The following is a 19,412-nucleotide window of genomic DNA, read 5'->3' as shown; positions in this document are numbered from 1 at the left end:
ATATATATACCTGCCCCTGGAAATTTCCACTACGTGCATCTGACGAAGTGGGTATTCACCCACGAAAGCTCATGCTCCAAAACATCTGTTAGTCTATAAGGTTCCACAGGATTCTTTGCTGCTTTTACAGATCCAGACGAACACGGCTACCTCTCTGATACTGAACTCTTCTGTGTACAAAGGACACAGATCATGGGTCAGTTCTGCAGGATCTGTTGCTATATTTAAATATATATAATCTAATATGTTCATTGTTCTAATATATTTTAAAGCATGGATGTCTTATTTCTTGGAATAGAGCAGGTTTTTTCCCAGATGTCCGTTCTGTTTCTATATTGTGCCAAGCCATTATGACACATTAGCCTAGGCAGTTGCTGTATATAGCTCTTATGAAAAATGAATAATTTAGTGTTAGGTACATTTTAGGTAATACAGATTGTTACAACAATCATTCATTTTCAAAATGGAGATGGTTGCAGCCATAATCCTCACACTGCCACGTTGTGGCTTACTGACTTTAACAAACAAGCTGCTATAATTTAATGATTGTGTTGTAATGATTATCAAACTAATGGCCTGGAAGGAGTCTGTAAACTACTGGGCTTTGCCTCAATTAGCCAAGTAAGAGTTCAGTTATGAGTGTCCCCAAAGTAAAATTACATTTAAATATGTCTCCAAGTGAACGTACAGGGCCCCAGCAAAATTTACTGGTCCAGGTTGCTATGCCTTTAAGAGCTAAGAAAATTATGCTGGTATGTGTATAGTGACAAGGTAGTGACCAGTTTAAACACTGGGTTGCCTGTTGGATGTGAGTGGGGTCTCTAGTGCATTTTTCACTTCAAAATTGAATGAAACTAAGAGTAGAGGTTCGTTTTATAGTGTTGGCCCTAAATGCTGGCATGGGAATTTCAGATAATTTGGTGCCTAACTCTTAAGGCTCTTTTGAAAATCCCAGCCTTAAAACATAGTCTACCAGGCACACTAACTGGATGCATTTGGAATCTTACTTTCACTGACTTGAAAATATAATTGATACAGAACTGCTTTTTGAACAGCAATGATCTATTATAGACTGAAGCATTGAGACATTTTCTATTACAAGTCTCTTTTTTTAGTATCATGATGATTTATACCAGAGCAGTAGCCACTTTCCTCAAAGATGCCACTTGTTACGCTTAAAGACTTGTGGATTTAAATTTTTGTTTTCTGATAGGGTCGCTTGATTGATCATGTGAAGAAGAAAGCTACCAATCTTCAAAGAGTCTCTTATCTTGTGTTTGATGAAGCAGACAGAATGTTTGACATGGGTTTCGGTATGTATTGAATGAAAGCCTTCATACAGTATAAAGTAGTGGTACACAATTTTCAATCTGAATTGGCTGGCTGAAACTCTTGTAGCTTAACAGAACTTTGAAATCCGTTGAGAAAAATCTGTATGGACAGAACCCTTGCTAGGTATGCATTTAAAGTGCATGACCTTTTAGCATTGATGAAAAGGGGCCAGGCAGGTCTAACAAAATGAGATTGGGAATGGGATTCAGGAACTGCTAGTTTCTAATACTGACTTTTACCTCTGACTTTCTGGGTGGCGTTGTGCCAGTCCCTTCACCCCTATGCCTTAGTTCTGCATGTATAAGTTGGGGTGCTGTAGTAACACCTGTCTACTTCACTGAGATGTTACGTGCTTGATCAGTTAATATTTGTACAGTGCATAGAATATGTGTACAGCTCTGCAGTGTCATTAAAGAAGGTCCGTGCCTTGACGTAGCATGGCTTTGACTCTCCAGTGGCGGAAGCAAACCAAAGAGGGGAGAGGCTTGCTAGTGTACTGTAGGAGGTATAGGGACATGCACTCAGATTAATCTGGAGCACAATTGAAGGGAATTATGAAACAGCATTTTGGCAGCAAATAGATGCAGCCTGGAAGCAATGATAAAATTAGACATCTCTTCAATCTGTTTAATTTAAATATGAAATATGGGGCATAAAAATAGCTATGGAATTGCTGTCAGAGCTATTCTTCTGATTGTTGAGCAGATAAAGTTAGAGCATTTTGATACCCTCAGATTTTTACTAATAACTGATTGTGTTGTTGGAGTTTTTTTGCTGGGTGAGTAAAATGTCATTAATTTTTTTCTGTGATAATCATCATGGTAAAGAGCAAGGTTTTGTGCTTGTAAATTTACATGACAATTCGGTAAGTATGAATTACGTTTGTTTTTTTTTTGTAAATGTGCAGAGCCACTGGCCCTGGATAATTCTTCTTTGTTTTCTTTTTCTATTGCAACTTCAAGCCCTTGCTTTGTTCCCCCTAGTCAAAGATTATTTAACTCGAATTCTTACCTTCCCAAGCCAGTGCCTGTTGTATTAAGGCTGTTCAGAGTTAGTGGCTGGAATTTGAACGCTATACACACTGTACCCTCATTTTTGGGGAGCAGCATTGCTTAGTCTGTATCTCAGGTTAGCTCCACACTCACGGGACTAACACTTAGGCTGGAAGTCAGTCAGCCCTCTCAGAAGCTGTAATTAATGCTGTTTAACAACCAAAGGCACACAGAAAATGGATGCACTTTGCAGAGCAAAAGTATCTCTCTGCCAAAATCCACCTACTCTACTGTCTTCATCTGTTTCATCAGCTGGCCTGAAACACTTGTCTATTGACGTCGCAGTTGGAGTAAGCTGGTTTCTAATAAACCAATGATTAGTGAGTCTGAACAGAAAGAACCTCTTCAGATTTTTGTTTGGTAGGGCAAAAACAATTTATATATAAAGTACTATGGATCCTTTTTTTTTTTTAAATCCGCGGAATGCACAAAAATCTTGACAAAATTTCCTTTCATTCGCTAATGAAATAGTGCTTTGTTTTGCATTATGTGCTGTTTTCTCTTTCCTTTCTCAGAATACCAAGTAAGATCAGTTGCCAGTCATGTGCGCCCTGACAGACAAAGTAAGTACAAGCATGTTTCACAACAAGCTACCACAGGACAAAAGCTTAGGAAGAGGCATTGATATTTAGTAGTTAGAGCAAGAGTCTTGGAGCCAGGACTCCTGGATTCTATTTCCAGCTTTTCCACTGACTCATTCTCTGACCTTAGATATGTCACTTGGGACAAGACTTTCAAGAGTTCAGCTCCAGTTGTTTTTGGTGGTGGTTAATATCTAGTTCAGAGGAGAGCTGAAGACATAATATTTAATGTTCTGTGAGATCCTCTGATGGAAGCTTCCATGGGAATACAATGTGGCGTTCCCGTCTTTCCACATCTTGTTTTTGGATAACTGAATAAATGCCCATATTCTAACCATTTTCCTGTGTGTATATTTAATGTATTCTGGTAAATTAATATAAGCCTGAGGTGTTTGTGCTAAGGGATTTAATGGAAATTTGTCTTAAACTTGGTAAAAGTTTGAGTATAACTCAGAATCCCTAACACCTAGCACAGTTCTTATATTTCTGTTGTACAGAGCTTGTTAATAAGATCTATACAGAAGTGTATTCATAGTACAGAAAGGGAGCGTACTCTTCAGAGAGTTCAAATAGACTTTTCCTTCCAGCTCTCTTGTTCAGTGCCACTTTTCGTAAAAAGATTGAGAAGTTGGCCAGAGATATCCTGATCGACCCGATTCGCGTGGTGCAGGGAGACATTGGAGAGGTAATCCTGCAACATTGTTTCTGAAAGAGAATTCAAAGATGGTGGAGGAAACCATCTTACTCTGTTGTCTTGTGTTATTTACATTAAAGCTTAGATTACAGCTGTGATCATTGATTGCCAGGAGGAAACATTTTGCGTTCTTGAACACGAGGTCTGAAAAAAATAAGTAATGTAATTAAAAAAAAAAAAAATTATTCTAATTTTATGATAACTCAGAGACTTTAAGGCCAGAAGGGACCTCTAGTCTGACCTTGTGCACGTCACAGGCTACAGAACCTCACCCACTCATTCTTGTAGTAGGCCCATAACCTCTGGCTCAGTTACTGAAGTCCTCAAATCTTGATCTAAAGACTTCAGGTTATAGCCATTTACTCCAGTTCAAACCAGTAAGTGACTCATGCTCCAGAGGAAGGCAAAAAATACCCAGGATCTCTGCCAGTCTGATCTGGGGGAAAATTCCTTCCTGACCCCAAATATGGTGATGAGTTAGATTCTGAGCATGTGGGCAAGACCCACCAGCCAGACACCTGGGAAAGAATTATCTGTAATAATTCTCCATAGAACTAAGCGTTCTCACTGTGATGGGAGCTTTTATTAATGCCTGGAGCAACCCTGATGCTAAGAAAATTGCTCTAGAATAAAAATAACTCCAATAAATTAATAAGTTTAAAGTCTTTTCCAGTTCTGCCATTACCTTCAGTGGCTCAGGCCTTTAGTTCCTGGTGTAGCCTCTGATTGCCTGGAGAGTAACAGGTTACTAGCCTTGTTACTGAGTTAGAAAAGATCTAGACCCCTTTATTTTAACTTAGAACCTTGTGAAATTTTGTTCTAATAAAAGTCTTTTTAAAAAAATTAGTATATGTCTAATCCTGGCAACACAACAAAAGTACATTTTCAGCACAGTGCATGGCAGTTTGGTGTTTCAGTTTCTGTTAGTCTGAGACTCATATGGATGAATTCCTGTGTTTTGCCCTGAAAATGTAAAGGATCAATTAAACCTGTGCACAGGTTTCACAATCGTAAGACTCTTCATGAAACTAGTAATATAACAGCTTCCAGCTGGTTTATGTGGGGATTTTGGCTACTTACTCGCTTGGCAACAGCACAACAGCTGTGTCAGCTAATTGTTCTAACAGGTATACATCTACTTTGAAGAAATTTTGCAAGCAATATATGCAAATAGCTGAGATCTAACTGTACCGCAGGACATTTATAAGAGAATCCTTCCCTACCGAAATCTGTACACATGCCTTCAAAAGACAACATATCCTGCCTTATATTTGATTAATAAAGAAAATTAATGGCTGATTAAAGCCTTTGGGTTTTCAGCTTCCTTAACAAGCATTCTGCCTTTGAGAAAAGGAACCTCTTTGCTAGCTCAGCCAGACAGTGCCGCTTCTGTTGCTGCAGGGCAATGTAGATATTCTGGTTTCTTTGGGCAAAATTATGAGACTATTTTGAAAACGTCCTCCTCTTTGGTTCCATTTGTATCAGAACACATGCACACAAATCAAAATATCCCCCAAATGGTGCCATGTCCCCCACTCCTATTGGTTCATTGTAGAGTTTGTACAGTGAACCCCACCAGCACCATGATTTACCCTGGTTCAGATGAAACGTCACAACTCCCAGAGGAGCCTTTTTCCTCGGATCCTGCACAAATGATTTTTCTGATGAGTGCCCTCTCTTCATGTCCTTAGGCCTGATTATTCCCCTGCTTTCTGATCCTTGTTTTGCTTAATCTAGCTATTTTAAATGGTAAATGTGGTGCTGTAGAACATTAGAGACATCCTGGCAAGGTCTGCACTTTGCCTCTCCCACACTCATGGTTCAGCCAGTCCCAGCCTTCTGTGCCCCATTGGGTCAGTGTATTCAGAGACAAGGCGAGGGAATAAATACAAATGAAGTTGAAACTTTTTCGAAAGGGGAACTTCACCCCATTTCATCCTACTCCTCCCCCTCACCTCTACACTTCTGTTTTGAATTCCTGTGCTGCATTCAGTGTCTGCCTTGTACTTTCTGTGCCATCCTTTACCACTCTAGGTTATAACTGTAGTCTTTCTCACTCCTTCCAATAGGCAAATGAAGATATTACCCAAATTGTGGAGATTCTCCCCTCCGGCCCTAGCAAGTGGAACTGGCTGACCAGGCACCTGGTCGAGTTCACTTCTTCTGGGAGTGTTCTTCTATTTGTCACCAAGAAAGCGAATGCAGAGGAGCTGGCCAATAACCTTAAGCAGGAAGATCATAACCTAGGGCTGCTTCATGGTGACATGGACCAGAGCGAAAGGAATAAAGTCATTTCAGACTTTAAGAAAAAGGGGATCCCAATTCTGGTTGCTACTGATGTGGCAGGTAGGGAACAAGTTTCTCATAAAAGTTAATATATACAAGCTGGCAGCCTCAACAGAGGGGCTAGCGAATCAGCATAGAAACTAAACTCTGCCACGTGCACAATTGACCCTGATGAGAGCAATGTGGGGGAAATTTGCATGGCAGCTGTCTGACCATACTGCAGCTAAATGAAAGACTTTTTTTCCAGGTTATCACCTAGTATCTTAGACAAGATGGACATTTTAATATGATGACATGAAAATGAACTAGCCAGAGCACCGCTGTTCTGTTTTTGCAGCAACTTTTGGTTTTTGTTCCCCATTTAATGAAAACAAAACCTTTGGAGTATTTTCTTAAAAATGAATTGTGTTGCAGGGGAAAGGGTGTCATCTTATAGCCCAGAAGTTAGGCTACTGGCTTGTGATGTGAGACACTCAGATTCAAGTCCCTGTTCTGCCTAATTCAGAGTAGAGATTTTCATCCCAGATCACTTCAAATCAGGCTGAGCTGGTACTTGAACCTGGGTCTCTCACATCTCCTGCATCCCAGACCAGTACCCTAACCCCTCAAACATTTTGGCTTCACTGAAATTTCATTTAAGCAAAAATATTCCAACCACCTCTACATACAAGTCCATGTGTGCTACCTGTTAGGTTTTCCCTATTGGTCTGTTTCAGGCGGTAGCTAAAGTGGTAGTTTGGACTAGGCTGATGCCAGCAAGCTTTGGGTTCTGATCTACTGGCTTATGTGACCTTGAGCAAGTCACTTCGCCTTTCTGTGCTTCAGTTTCTGCATCTATAAAATGGCTGCTACCCACCTCATGGGATTGTAAGCTCTCTGAGAACGTCAGATGAAAGGGGATAGAGAAGTGCAAAGTATTAATACTAAATCTCTCTCACACACACACACTCGCTCGCTCACTCACTCACGCAGTCTTCACTGAGAGAGGCACAGCATCTTGCAATTACGTGCATTGCTGATGATGTCCCTTTTCCATGCATACAAATAGAAGTAAGCAAAAAGCAGTGGGGTTCGCTTCTATAGCCTTAGGAACAATTGTCAGATGTTTTTCAGAAGAACACTGTACTAGGAGAGGGGTCTTATTTTTAGTTCTAACAATACTAGACTATACATATGCTTGCCAGCTACTCTTAAAAAAAAAAAAAATGTTCACTGCTCCCTTATGAAGTATTGACTGTCTGGTAGCTTAAAATCAATTAGGACATTGCATAGTTTTCTAGGAGGGAGAAATAGACATCCAAAACTTTTAGGAAAACAGCTTTTAGATCCTGGACTTTTGACTAAAACAAAGTGTTGTGTTTTTATCTGCTGTATCCTCTAATAAGGCACTCTTCCCCACCCTTATACGGGACATACTTGACTAAATGGGTCTCTTCCATCTCTAATGTCCATGATCCTGTTAACCTGATGTGTAAGATGTGTGTTGCTATGGGAGTGGATGTCATTAAACTTTAGCTAACTAGTGGTTTCAGCTATAACAGAGTTGGCTTAAATGGGTTGTACTCTAGTGCAAAGCTCTCTCTTGTTTGAGCTGTGTAAAGTGACCCAGGTCCACGTAGATGGGATTTGTTTGCGTTAATTCAAGAGAATCAGGCTGATCGTCATGTTGCTTTGTGTTACAGCTCGTGGTCTGGATATTCCTTCCATTAAGACTGTGATCAATTACGATGTGGCCCGTGACATAGACACCCACACACACAGAATTGGACGTACTGGCAGGGCTGGTGAGAAGGGAATAGCTTACACTTTACTGACTCCCAAGGATAGTAATTTTGCTGGTGATCTTGTCAGAAACATGGAAGGAGCCAATCAACATGTTTCAAAAGAACTCTTGGACCTTGCAATGCAGGTACAAACACAAAAGCATCTCTCTCAGCTAGAGGGAGCATTGTCATTCAGTGGGTAGAGCTGGGCAAGGGAGAGATGAGGAGTTCAGGAATATAATCCTAGCTCCGTCACAAACTTGCTGTATTACCTTTTGTCTCACTATATCTCAATTTCCCTACTGTAAGTTGTAAAAATCGTACTTGTCCACCTTTCAGGAGTTTGTGAGGCCTAAAAAGACTGACAATGCCAAGGAAGCCAGGACCTGCTGATTCCAGCTAAGCACTGCATGGGTTTAAAGAGTCTTATTACGATCAAATCCTCGCACACTTCCAGTCTTTATGGCAGGCATCTAGAAAATGTGGCTTAATTGAGAGTTGTGCAAGGCAGCCATTGCAGAGACATCTGCTCTGTGAAATAATTCTTACCTGTTCATGGTATCTGCTCAGCAACACTGTCTGTCCAAGCTGTTCTGGCATTTCCACAGAAAGCATGCTTGATAGTCAGGGTTGTACCATTGCATTCTGGGATTCCTGAAGTACTTTTCCCATACTGCCCACCACATCTGCTGAGTACTGTCCAGTGACTTTCAAGAAGGCTTAGATTCCTGGGCTCACTTTTGAAAATGGGACATAGGCTCTTAAATCACTTAAGCACGTTTGAAAATTTTACCTTACTGGTTCCATCAGACCTGAGCAAACCAAGCCAGGCATTTGACAGGTACAACCAGTGCTCATAAAACCCTGGGACAGTGCTTGTGTGTAGACATAAAGCTTTGCAAACTCACGGTGTTCCTAGTAATTGGGGCAGCATCTTTTTGCCTTCAGTACCTTAGTTTCTTCTTAGCCTGTTGCTGGCGTGAATTGATCAGCTCAGTGGATCCTAACAGTGAAGTGTGGAAGGCCATAGACCTCCCATGGTGAAGGTCTTTAGAGAATGTCTTTATTCCTGTATTTTGTCAGGAGGAAAAACAAACCATGAACATGGCATAAGAGTTTAATAAAGAAAACCAGTGCTCACAAGATGCGTAACATAGAGGAAGCCTCCAATCACGAACAGGGCACAATGCCATCTCCAATTTAGTTTCAGTACAGCTGTTTCCCCTGTCCCGTCAGCTTGTGATAAGGTCTGTTTTGGGGCAGGAAATAGAGATGTTTTATGTTTTTCTTTGAAAACAATCAAACTAAACCTTTCTCTTCCCACACCTGCATTATTGAGCTATTTTATTTTTTTTTGCATTTCAAGGAGTTGTCTTTGTTTCATACAGAATGCCTGGTTCCGAAAATCCCGTTTCAAGGGAGGGAAAGGCAAGAAGCTGAACATTGGTGGTGGTGGCTTAGGATACCGCGAACGCCCTGGCCTGGGTTCAGATGGCTCTGTAAGTAGAGAACTTTAGGGGGCTATTTCTTTTCATGAAAATCCAGGCTAACATTGGAGCGTAACTCCACAGGACCTGTACACAGGATTCAGCCTATCCAGTTTCAGACTGTGTGCAGCTCAGAATCTTGGAGATTCAAATGTATCAATGAAAACTCCTTGTACTTGCCTTGGTGGCTTTGTTTAGAGCCACAAAGTAGGTTTGAGAGGGAAAAATTCTAATTTGACTTGCCTTTTCCTGAAGTCAACATTCAGCACAAAACTTGTAACTTCTAACTGGTCCTGGGAGTGGTGATTGCTCCACAAGAACAGGATATAGTTGAGCCGAGAAGCTGTGCACAGGTTGGTTCCTGACAGCAAAAGATTTATGGGATTCCATTAGACTGATTGGGAGCAGTCGTTAGTCCTATCTGTGCTACAAAAACTACTCATTGCTGCCCAGAGGGTCTGCAATAAGTGTAGCTGAGCTGGCACCGAGCATAGTTTAGCTTGAAAAGTATTGATGTACTATGTGCAGCACCAGTATAATAACCAGGGTCAAGACCTGGTCAACTAGTGAAGAATCATATTCAGCCCTGCTTCAGCTGCAGCTGTTGCTCAGGCATACATAATTCCAACTATACATATAAAACGATGGGGTCTAAATTATCTTATCACTCAAGAAAAAGATCTTGAAGTCACTGTGGATAGTTCTCTGAAAATACCCACTCAATGTGCAGTGGCAGTTAAAGGTAACGAACTGTTGGGAATCATCAAGAAAGGGATAGAAAGAAGACAGCGTACATCATATTGCCTCTACATAAATTCATGGTACGCCCACATCTTGAATATTGCGTGCAGATATGGTCGCCCCATCTCAAAAAAGATACTGTATATTGGAATTGGAAAAGGTTCTGAAAAGGGCAACAAAAATGATTGGGGTATGGAACAGCTTCCATATGAGGAAAAATTAAAAAGACTGGGACTTCTCAGCTTGGAAAAGAGACGACTGAGGGTGGGGATATGATTGAGGTCTATAAAATCATGACTAGTGTGGAGAAAGTAAATAAGGAAGTGTTATTTACTCCTTCTCGTAACAAAAGAACTAGGGGTCACCAAATGAAATTAATGGGCAGCAGGCTTAAAACAAACAAAAGACAGTCACACAACGACAGTCAACCTGTGGAATTCCCTGTCAGAGGATGTTGTGAAGCCAAGACTATAACAGGGTTCAAAAAAGAACTAGATAAGTTCCTGGAGGATAGGTCTATCAATGGCTATTAGCCAGAATGGGCAGGGATGGTGTCCCTAGCCTTGGTTTTGCCAGAAGCTGGGAATGGGTGACAGGGGATGGATCACTTGATGATTACCTGTTCTGTTCATTCCCTCTGAGGCACCTGGCACTGGCCACTGTCAGAAGACAGGATACTGGGCTAGATGGACCTTTGGTTTGACCCAGTATGGCCATTTTTAGGTTCTTATGGAGGCTTGTAGACAGGGCCCACGTGACAGGCAGGGACTGGTTTTCAGGGGACTCTTTGCTCTGGGTTCATGCTCACCTCTCCAGGCGTGGAAATGAGGATATCCCACAAATGTCTGGTTACCTGAGTTAAGGGAAAACCATCTGATAAAAATGTTCTTTTCTTTCCCTCCACACTATTAACTCTTCTTTCTTTATGGACAGCTCCATCTGGAGGTAACGTTGCCTAGAGGTTAGAGCAGGGGACTGGACTCCTGAGTTCTAAACTTGGCCATTTCCCCATCAGTAAAGTGGGAATGACCCTGCCTTTCATGGCTGTTAGGGAGACAACGTGGCTGAAGTAATATCTTTTATTGGAGCATCTTCTGTTGGTGAGAGAGCAGAAGTTGGTCCAATAAAAGATATTACCCCCCTACTCCCTTGTCTTTTTAGTATACTGGCACCAACACAACTACAGCTACACTGCAAACAATCTCAGGGCTGTTGAGAGACTTTGCGATCTTCAGCGGAAAGGCACTCTAGTGCAGAGTAGCATCCAGTCCCTGAGTTTGGAGGTAGGACGAGGTGAAAAGTGTGTAGTTTAGAGAGAGAAGTGCAGTTTCTCTTTTGCTTTCTCCTCAGGACCGTGGGAGCAGCAGCAATGTGATGAGTAACTATGAGGCATACAAGCCATCCACTGGGGCAATGGGAGACAGACTGTCTGCAATGAAAGCAGCATTTCAGGTTGGTTTGATCACTCTTGTTCCCTAGATCAAAAGAAGAGCTCATGAAGTAAACATTAGACTTTTTACTTCTGATCAGAGACAAAGCTATGGGCTTAGTTTTCTGGAGGGGCAGAGACCCTGTTGACGTCAGTATGAGTTGGGGTACTTAACACCTGAAAATCTTGCCTTTCTCTGGTTTTAATTGAGTGGATACGCTGGTCATCATACAAACAGAATACATGTCCTGTGCTATTTGCACCACCTCTTCCTGATTCTAGTTTCCCTGCGCATAAAACTGTGACGCTATCCTGGATTGAGAGACTTCGCCAGCAACCTGTTCTGGAAACTTTAAAAATACACTTTTACAATTCAGTGCCTCTTGCCGCTTTTTACTATTGTTTGTGTAGTGAAAACTTCCATTCTCTGCATTTTGTTTTGTGGTGTGGGTGCTCTACGCATCCCTTCAGGAACTATTCCTCAGTAGTACAATCCCGTGGTTTGATTGTTGTCAGGGAACTGGAGTCTTTGGCATATTGTCCACATATAACTAAATTCTTGGGAACACTCTCTGGCATCCTGTTGCAGTCCTGAGCAGAAGAGTTAATTTAGGATTCTGAATGACAGGTTATACAGAGACTCTGTTCCCTAGTATCAGACATGTCCTGCATCATTAAAGGAGTCCCCTTTCTTTCCTGTCTTCTGTGTAGATTGCTTGGCACCAGTGATGTACTGGGAGTTGTAAGAGTTAATGAGATAGACAGTCTCTTCACTAGAGTGTACAAACAAACTCCATAACAGAGAAGTGCCCTTCTTTAGCTCAATGTATATTTGCATGTACTGCCAGCAGGTGTGTGCTTTAATTCACTCTTGTTCAGAAGCACAAAACTAGTGTTATCTCTCAAAGACCGGCTTCTAGAGGAGCCCCTTTCACATAGGACATCCCCAGACTTCATGCCAGAGCTATGTTTGCATTTGCGAGTTCCCTGACCCTATGTGTTGGCTAACACTCTTTTCTATTTCCTGCAGTCGCAATACAAGAGCCACTTTGTTGCTGCCAGCTTAAACAACCAGAAGACTGGTAGCTCTGCTGCTGGGGCCAGTGGATGGACCAGCGCTGGGAGCTTGAATTCAGTACCGACAAATTCAGCACAGCAGAATGCTGCAAGTCCTGACAGTCCGATTGCCGCTGCTGCAGTAAAGGGAATACCAGGCTTTACCAGTGCTGGGAACCTGAGTAGTGTACCTGGCTATCCAGGTGTTGGAATTCAGGGATACAATAGCACAAGTGCCAGCATCAACAGCAGAGAAGGTGGCAACGGCGGTGGTGGAGGAGGTGGTGGTGGCGGCGGCAGAGAACGATACAGTGACAACAGAAGCAATCGCCACAATGACAGTCCAGCGCGCCATGGAGATGGTAGTGGTCGCCACAGTGACAGTCAGCGCCATGGAGATGGTGGTGGTCGCCATAGCGATGGCTATCGCCAGGCAGACAACCGCCATGGGGACAGCCACCGCCACAGTGAAAGCCGCCACTTTAGTGGTGGAAGCAACAGTAGCCGACATGGTGACGGCCGCAATAACGGTGACGGCCGCAATATAAGTGATGGTAGGAACAACGAGGGTAGAAACAACGAGAGCAGGATCAATGAGAACAAGAAAGATGGCAGCAACCGGGACAGCAAGACGGATGGTTTTGCTGTCCCCGAGCCCCCAAAGCGCAAGAAGAGCCGATGGGACAGTTAAAAGCTGATGCATCGTAACCTGGGATCCACACAGGCAGTGATGTCTTTTTAAGGAAGATCTTGGGTTTTGATAACTGGTTATTGAGGAGAGGGGAAGGAAACATTCCCATGTGAGTCGGTGTTGGTACATTTGCAGACAGCTTCACTCTAATGACATGTAAACACAATGCTTCTGCCAGAGAGAAATCATTTTTATAGAGCTCCTGGGTTCTGCATTTAAAAATTCGTCCACTCAAGTGACTTTCTGCTGGATTTAAAAACAGATCTCGTTAGCAGGAAAGAGGCCGTTTGTTCTACACACAGAACATTAAGAAACTTGTCGTCCAGAAAAGTTTAAGGTAGTCTGTTTTCTTTAATCAATGTAGATGTTAAAAGCCAGTCCATCTAGAGATGCTCAGGACCGACCTGTTTAAGCATAATCTTTCAGTAAGTTGCGTGATACCAAGGTCTCCGATCTATTCCTCCCCCATATTCTCTTTCAACCTCCACATAATTTGGTCTCAAAATCACCCCCCTAGTTAAGAATATATCCGTGTGTCACTAATGGCCAGATATAAAAGGTTAATTTCATCAAGCAGTTTAAGGGATTCTTGTCTGGTCCAATTTACCATAATTCTACATGTAATGTAGGACAGAATCCTTAGCCAGTTGTAGCAAATGAACTGTCGCCTTTGCACCTGCTGGCTTTTATTTTTGAAAGAACCCCACTTATGTAACAACCTTCATCTTCGTGGAAGCCTGCATAGCGAGCGTGTATCTCTGTTGTGCCCGTTTGCTCACTGAGAGAGGGCTAATTGCTTTCTCAGAGAAAAGGGAAGCCGTTTGATATATGCCACTTTAATCATGGTCCAGTGTCCCCTTATGAGACAAGACTAACCACAGGGAAGGGGAACTTGTTCTTAAATCCAGGGACCTGCTGCTGATAAGCCTTTAGGAAGAACCTATAGAAGTAAGTAGTAAAGTGGGGTGGCTCAAAAATTGCCCAGTATCGGAGACGTGTAGTAAAAATGTAAAATCTCGCTTGACTGATTTTAACTCTTAACTGCTGTCGTGTGTATTCCCTGGGTTCCCCTTCCCCTTTATTTTTTTAAATTTTTTTTGCCATAATGGTAGGAAAAAAACCTTTTTTGCTGAAACAGTTCTGTTCTCATCTCGATCTTGTTTCTATGAAGAGAAGTATCGGAAACTGTGTCAGGTTTTTGTGACATTGTGAAGTTTTCTTTATCAGCTGTTCATTTACTTTCTGCTTGCTCTAGTAAATGTTTTATTATTGGGATACGTACCTAGCATGTGCCTTTTTTTTTCCCTCTCCGACCCATCTGTTCCTCTTCAGCCGTTTTGGGATTTGGGTAGAGACGTAGCAGAACTGCAGACTTTCTATACACCCTTTTCATCTAAATCCTAAAATGGATGAACTAGTGTGCCTGGCATTAAATGAGGATATTGATATATAATAGGCATTGCAGAAACTTGCTGGCATGAGGATAATCAATGGGACAGGGTAATATCAGGATACAAAATATATAGAAATGACAGAGTAGGTCACGCTGGTGAAAGACTGGCACTATATAAAGCATAAGGTCAAATAAAGTCAAAATCCTAAATGAATCAAATTATTTCCCAGGTGTCTGGCTGGTGGGTCTCGCTCACATGCTCAGGGTCTAGCTGATTGCCGTATTTGGGTTCGGGAAAGAATTTTCCCCAAGGTCAGATTGGCAGAAACTGGGGCCAAGGGGTTGCCTTCCTCTGCAGCAGGGGCCATGGGTCAGGTTTAAACTAGTGTAAATGGATTCTCTGTAACTAGACGTCTTTAAATCATGATTTAAGGACTTCAGTAACTCAGCCAGTGGTTAGGGGTCTCTTACAGGAGTGGGTGGGTGAGGTTTTGTGGCCTGCAATGTGCAGGAGATCAGATTAGATGATCATGCTGGTCCTTTCTGACCTTAAAGTCTATGAGTCTGTAAATTGTACCACAGTATTTCTATGTATAGAATTTCATGCTTAAACAATAAGAGTATAGCAGTAGGAATATACTAACGATCACCTGACCAGGATGGTGATGGTGACTGTGAAATGCTCAGGGAGATTAGAGAGGCTACAAAGGCAGAAAACACAATAATTTGTAGGGGATTTCAACTAATCTCATATTGACTGCATGTCTGGAAGGGATGCAAAGATAAAATTTCTTGACACCACTAATGACTGCTTCTTGGAGCAGCTCTTCTTGGAACCCATAAGGGAAGACAATGCTTGATTTAATCCTAAATGGAGCACAGGATCAGGTCCAGGAAGTGAATATAGTTGAGCCACTCAGTAATAGAAACCATAATGTAAATAAATTTAACATCCTTGTGGAGGGAAAAAAACAAGAAGACTAAAAAAATGCTGCTATGGCTAAACAGCAAAGTAAACGTTGATTAGAGACAGAGGCATCCTTTAAAATTGGAAGTCAGAGCATACTGAGGAAAATATAGAGGAGCATAAACTCTGGCAAGTCAAATATAAAAGTGTAATAAGGCAGGCCAAGAAAGAATTTGAAAATCAATTACCGAAGGACATGAAAACTAACAGCAATTTTTTTTAAGACCATCAGAAGCAGGAAGCCTGGCAAACAGTCAGTGCGCCTGTGACAGGTTGGATCACAGAAGCCAGCTGATGTGCCAAGACTACCTCTGCTCCTGGTTTTCCTGCCAGCCCAGGACTCCAGCACCCTGTCTTGCTGAGCCAGAAGCTCCCATCTGCTTCAACAAAGACCCTGGATCTGAATTACTTGCCCCAAAACTGCAGGTTTACCTGAAAGCAGCTAACAGAAGTGTGCTTGTCTTTAACACCCAGATGCCCAATTCCCAATGGGATCTAAACCCAAATAAATCTGTTTTACCCTGTATAAAGCTTATGCAGGGTAAACTCATAAATTGTTCGCCCTCTATAACACTGATAGAGAGATATGGACAGTTGTTTGCTCTCCGTGGTACTAATACATACTCTGAGTTAACTAATAAGTAAAAAGTGATCTTATTAAATACAGAAAGTAGGATTTAAGTGGTTCCAAGTAGTAACAGAACAAAGTAAGTCACCAAGCAAAATAAAATGCGCAAATCTATGTTTAATCAAACTGAATACAGATAATCTCGCCAGTTCCAGAATGCTCCCTTTTACAGACTAATCTCCTAGCCTGGGTCCAGCAATCACTCACACCCCTTGCAGTCTCTGTCCTTTGGTCCAGTTTCTTTCAGTATTGGGGTGGGGGAGGTGGAGAGGCTCTCTTTAGCCAGCTGAAGACAAAATGGAGGGGTCTCCCAAGGGTTTAAATAGACTTTCTCTTGTGGGTGGAGACCCCCTCCTCACTCCTATGCAAAGTGCAGCTCCAAGATGGAGTTTAGGAGTCATCTGGGCCAGTCACATGTCCATGCGTGACTGTTTTTCAGGTAGCATCCATTGTTTACATGCTACCTTGAACGGCCTCAAGTAGACTTCTTATGTGGATTAGAACATTCCAAGATCCTTTGTCCTTTAGGTGTTTCTTGATTAGGTACTTAATTTCAACATTCCTTTCTCCAGCAACTGACCAAATGCTCTACTAAGGTTATGTAGAAATCAAGCCAGTACACAGCCAACATTCATAACATCGAATACAAAAATGATATATGCATGCAAATAGGATTAATACATTCTGTAGATCATAACCTTTACGGAGATATGTTACATGGCATATGTAGCATAAAACCCATTCTAAGCATATTTCCATAGAGCCTTATGGGAGGTACCGTCACAGCGTCCGCTGGACGATCGAGCTGCAAAAGGAGCACTCAAGGCAGACAAGGCCTTTGCAGAGAAGCTAAATTAATTCTTTGCATCAGTCTTCATTGCAGAGGTTGTGAGGGAGATCCTCACACCCGACTATTATTTTTAGGCGGCAAATCTGAGGAACTGTCTCAGAGTGAGGTGTCAGTAGAGATTTTGGAACAAATTGAGAAATTAAACAGTAATATGTCACCAGGACCATATGGTATTCACCAAAAAGTTCTGGAGGAACTCAGATATGAAATTGCAGAACTACTGACTGTGGTATGTAACCTATCTCTTAAATCAGTCTCGGTACCAGGTGACAGAAGCATAGCTAATGTAATGGCTATTTTTAAACAAGGCTTCAGCGGCAATCCTGGCAACTACAGGCCAATAAGCCTAACTTCAGTACCAGGCAAATTGGTTGAAACTATAGTAAAGAACAAAATTATCAGACACCTAGATAAAAACAGTATGTTGGGAGAGTCAAGATGGCTTTTGTAAAGGGAAATCATGCCTCACCAATCTACTAGAATTCTTTGAGGGAATCAACAAGCATGTGAAAAAGAGTGATCCAGTTCATACAGAGTACTTGGACTTTCAGAAACCTTTGACAAGGTCCCTCACCAAAGGATAAGGAAGTACTTCACACAATACACACTCAGGCTGTGGAACTCATCACCAGGGGATGTTGTGAGGACCAAAAATATAAATGGTTTAAAAAAAGAACTAGGTAAGTTCATGGAGGATAGGTTCATCTGTGGCTATTCGCTAAGATGGTCAGGGATGCAACCCAATGCTCCGGAGGTGCCCTAGATCTTCCGTAGCCAGAAGTTGGGACTGGATGACGAGGGATGCATCACTTGAAATTGCTCTGTTCTGTTCATTCCCTCTGAAGCATCTAGCATTGGCCACTGTGGGCGACCAGATGGTGAGCTAGATGGGCCCTTGGTCTGACCCAATATGGCTATTCATATGTTCCCCCACCTTCCCCAAAAGTCCACTGGGTTTTAGTAAAGAGTGAGAGGAGTTTTTATGTTTCTCCTGTAATATTCTGATGGAAGGTGCTAATCGCTTCACAAACATTAAGATTCAAAGCCCATGAGCTAGGATAGGCCTTGTCTCCATTTTACAGCTGGGAGAACTGAGGCACAGAGTGTCTTTGACTTGCCCAAGTCATACATCAAGTCAGCTGGGAGCAGAACCCCAGCATCCTAGCTTCTACTTCCCTGCACTAGCTTGTAGACAGTTTAAGCTAAGACGCCTATCTTATTACCTAGGTACCTTAATATCTTAGTCTGGCCTGGCCTTCAGAATAGTTTCTGATTGAGATGTTATCTAACCACCATTCTCCTTCATCAAGACAAGCAGAGTTCACAAAGCTTTCCTCAGAGCTGCCAACCAAAAGAGAGCAGATCAGACAGCCAAAATAGTGAGCTGAGCCCCTCTTTGGAGCTCTGCCTAGGAGCTGATGGTTCTGGTTCAAAGGGACCACCAGCATGGGAGTAACCTCCCAGGCCACTTAAATGGAAGCCCTGAAGTCTGCACACCATGAGTCTAAGCACAAAGCCTTGCATTGGCTCCGGCTGTGCTCTGCCAGGTTCCAGCTGCCTGGAGGAAATGGGCACGACAAAGGTTCAGTATGGAGAATGAGAAGATCTGGCCCTCCAGGGGTGGATGGGCACGATGGCTGGAGTGCAGGAACTCTTGCCATGATTTGCATTCCCTAATGCTACTCAGTGCCTCATCACACTCTGCATCTTTGGAGTATTGTACAAACTGTGGCAGCTCAGTGCTAGGAAGTTTCCTTCTGCATCCCCCTGCTCTGTTACCCTCCCTTCATGGGGCTCAGCTTGTGGTTGCAGGACCAAGCCATGGATCTGTCAGGGCTTTCTGTTTCTCTCCTTTTTCATCTTGCCCCTTCACTCTTTTGATACCACTATTGAAATTCCTCACTGTGGTCTCTAGGCTACCAGAGGCCTCTCTGGTTTCAATGAGCAAATACCGAGCAGTGCCAGGGAATTATAAAAGTCAGCTCGCAGGCTTGTGTTAGATCCACAAAGGGGCTGGTGCCTTCTCCAGAGAACAAAGTGTCTGTGTGTTTAGTGCATTGCATGTTGGCCAGTCAAGAAAAGAATGTGCCTGTAAGACAGGAGGCCTTGCTGGAGTCACTCTAGGAACTTGTTTCTTCCAGGGGAGTGGGAGCATGATCTATGTTAGAAGAAAACACTTGCTGGGAGCCTGGTCCAGGGTCTAAATCGGGGTGCTAGGATTCTATTTCTTCCTTTGTCACTTCCCCTCACTGTGCCTCAGTTTCCCTATCTGTAAAAGGGGGAAACCCTTCTACCTACTAGATGAGAAGTGAAGGTGCAGCTGCTATTTGTATAGCAATTAGAACCTCCTATGGAAGGCGATACGCATGTGCCTGATTTTCAGAGATACTGAGCCTACTTTGACCATTTAACTGTCACTGTGGTTGCTTGGCACTCATGAAAATAGGCCCCATTATTCCTCT

At 42.6% G+C, this 19,412-nt stretch overlaps 1 protein-coding gene across 4 annotated transcripts in view; it reads left to right on the top strand.

Moving 5' to 3' along the window:
* DDX42 (DEAD-box helicase 42) overlaps positions 1 to 14,387 on the top strand; it is a 36,305-nt gene extending 21,918 nt beyond the window's left edge. For all 4 annotated transcript variants that reach the window (XM_032791590.2, XM_032791589.2, XM_075059717.1 and 1 more), the window contains 8 exons: positions 1,214 to 1,313; positions 2,900 to 2,947; positions 3,553 to 3,650; positions 5,729 to 6,005; positions 7,628 to 7,854; positions 9,097 to 9,207; positions 11,287 to 11,388; positions 12,396 to 14,387. In XM_032791590.2, coding sequence (XP_032647481.1) covers positions 1,214 to 1,313; positions 2,900 to 2,947; positions 3,553 to 3,650; positions 5,729 to 6,005; positions 7,628 to 7,854; positions 9,097 to 9,207; positions 11,287 to 11,388; positions 12,396 to 13,112 — 1,680 coding nt within the window. In that variant the 3' untranslated portion in view covers positions 13,113 to 14,387. The remainder of the gene's footprint in view (positions 1 to 1,213; positions 1,314 to 2,899; positions 2,948 to 3,552; positions 3,651 to 5,728; positions 6,006 to 7,627; positions 7,855 to 9,096; positions 9,208 to 11,286; positions 11,389 to 12,395) is intronic.
* Positions 14,388 to 19,412: the final 5,025 nt, after the last annotated feature.

Source organism: Chelonoidis abingdonii, chromosome 21, assembly GCF_003597395.2.
Source record: "Chelonoidis abingdonii isolate Lonesome George chromosome 21, CheloAbing_2.0, whole genome shotgun sequence".
Taxonomy (NCBI): domain Eukaryota; kingdom Metazoa; phylum Chordata; order Testudines; family Testudinidae; genus Chelonoidis; species Chelonoidis abingdonii.
The sequence above is the reverse complement of the archived record's forward strand: the minus strand, read 5'-3'. Positions and strand labels throughout refer to the sequence as shown.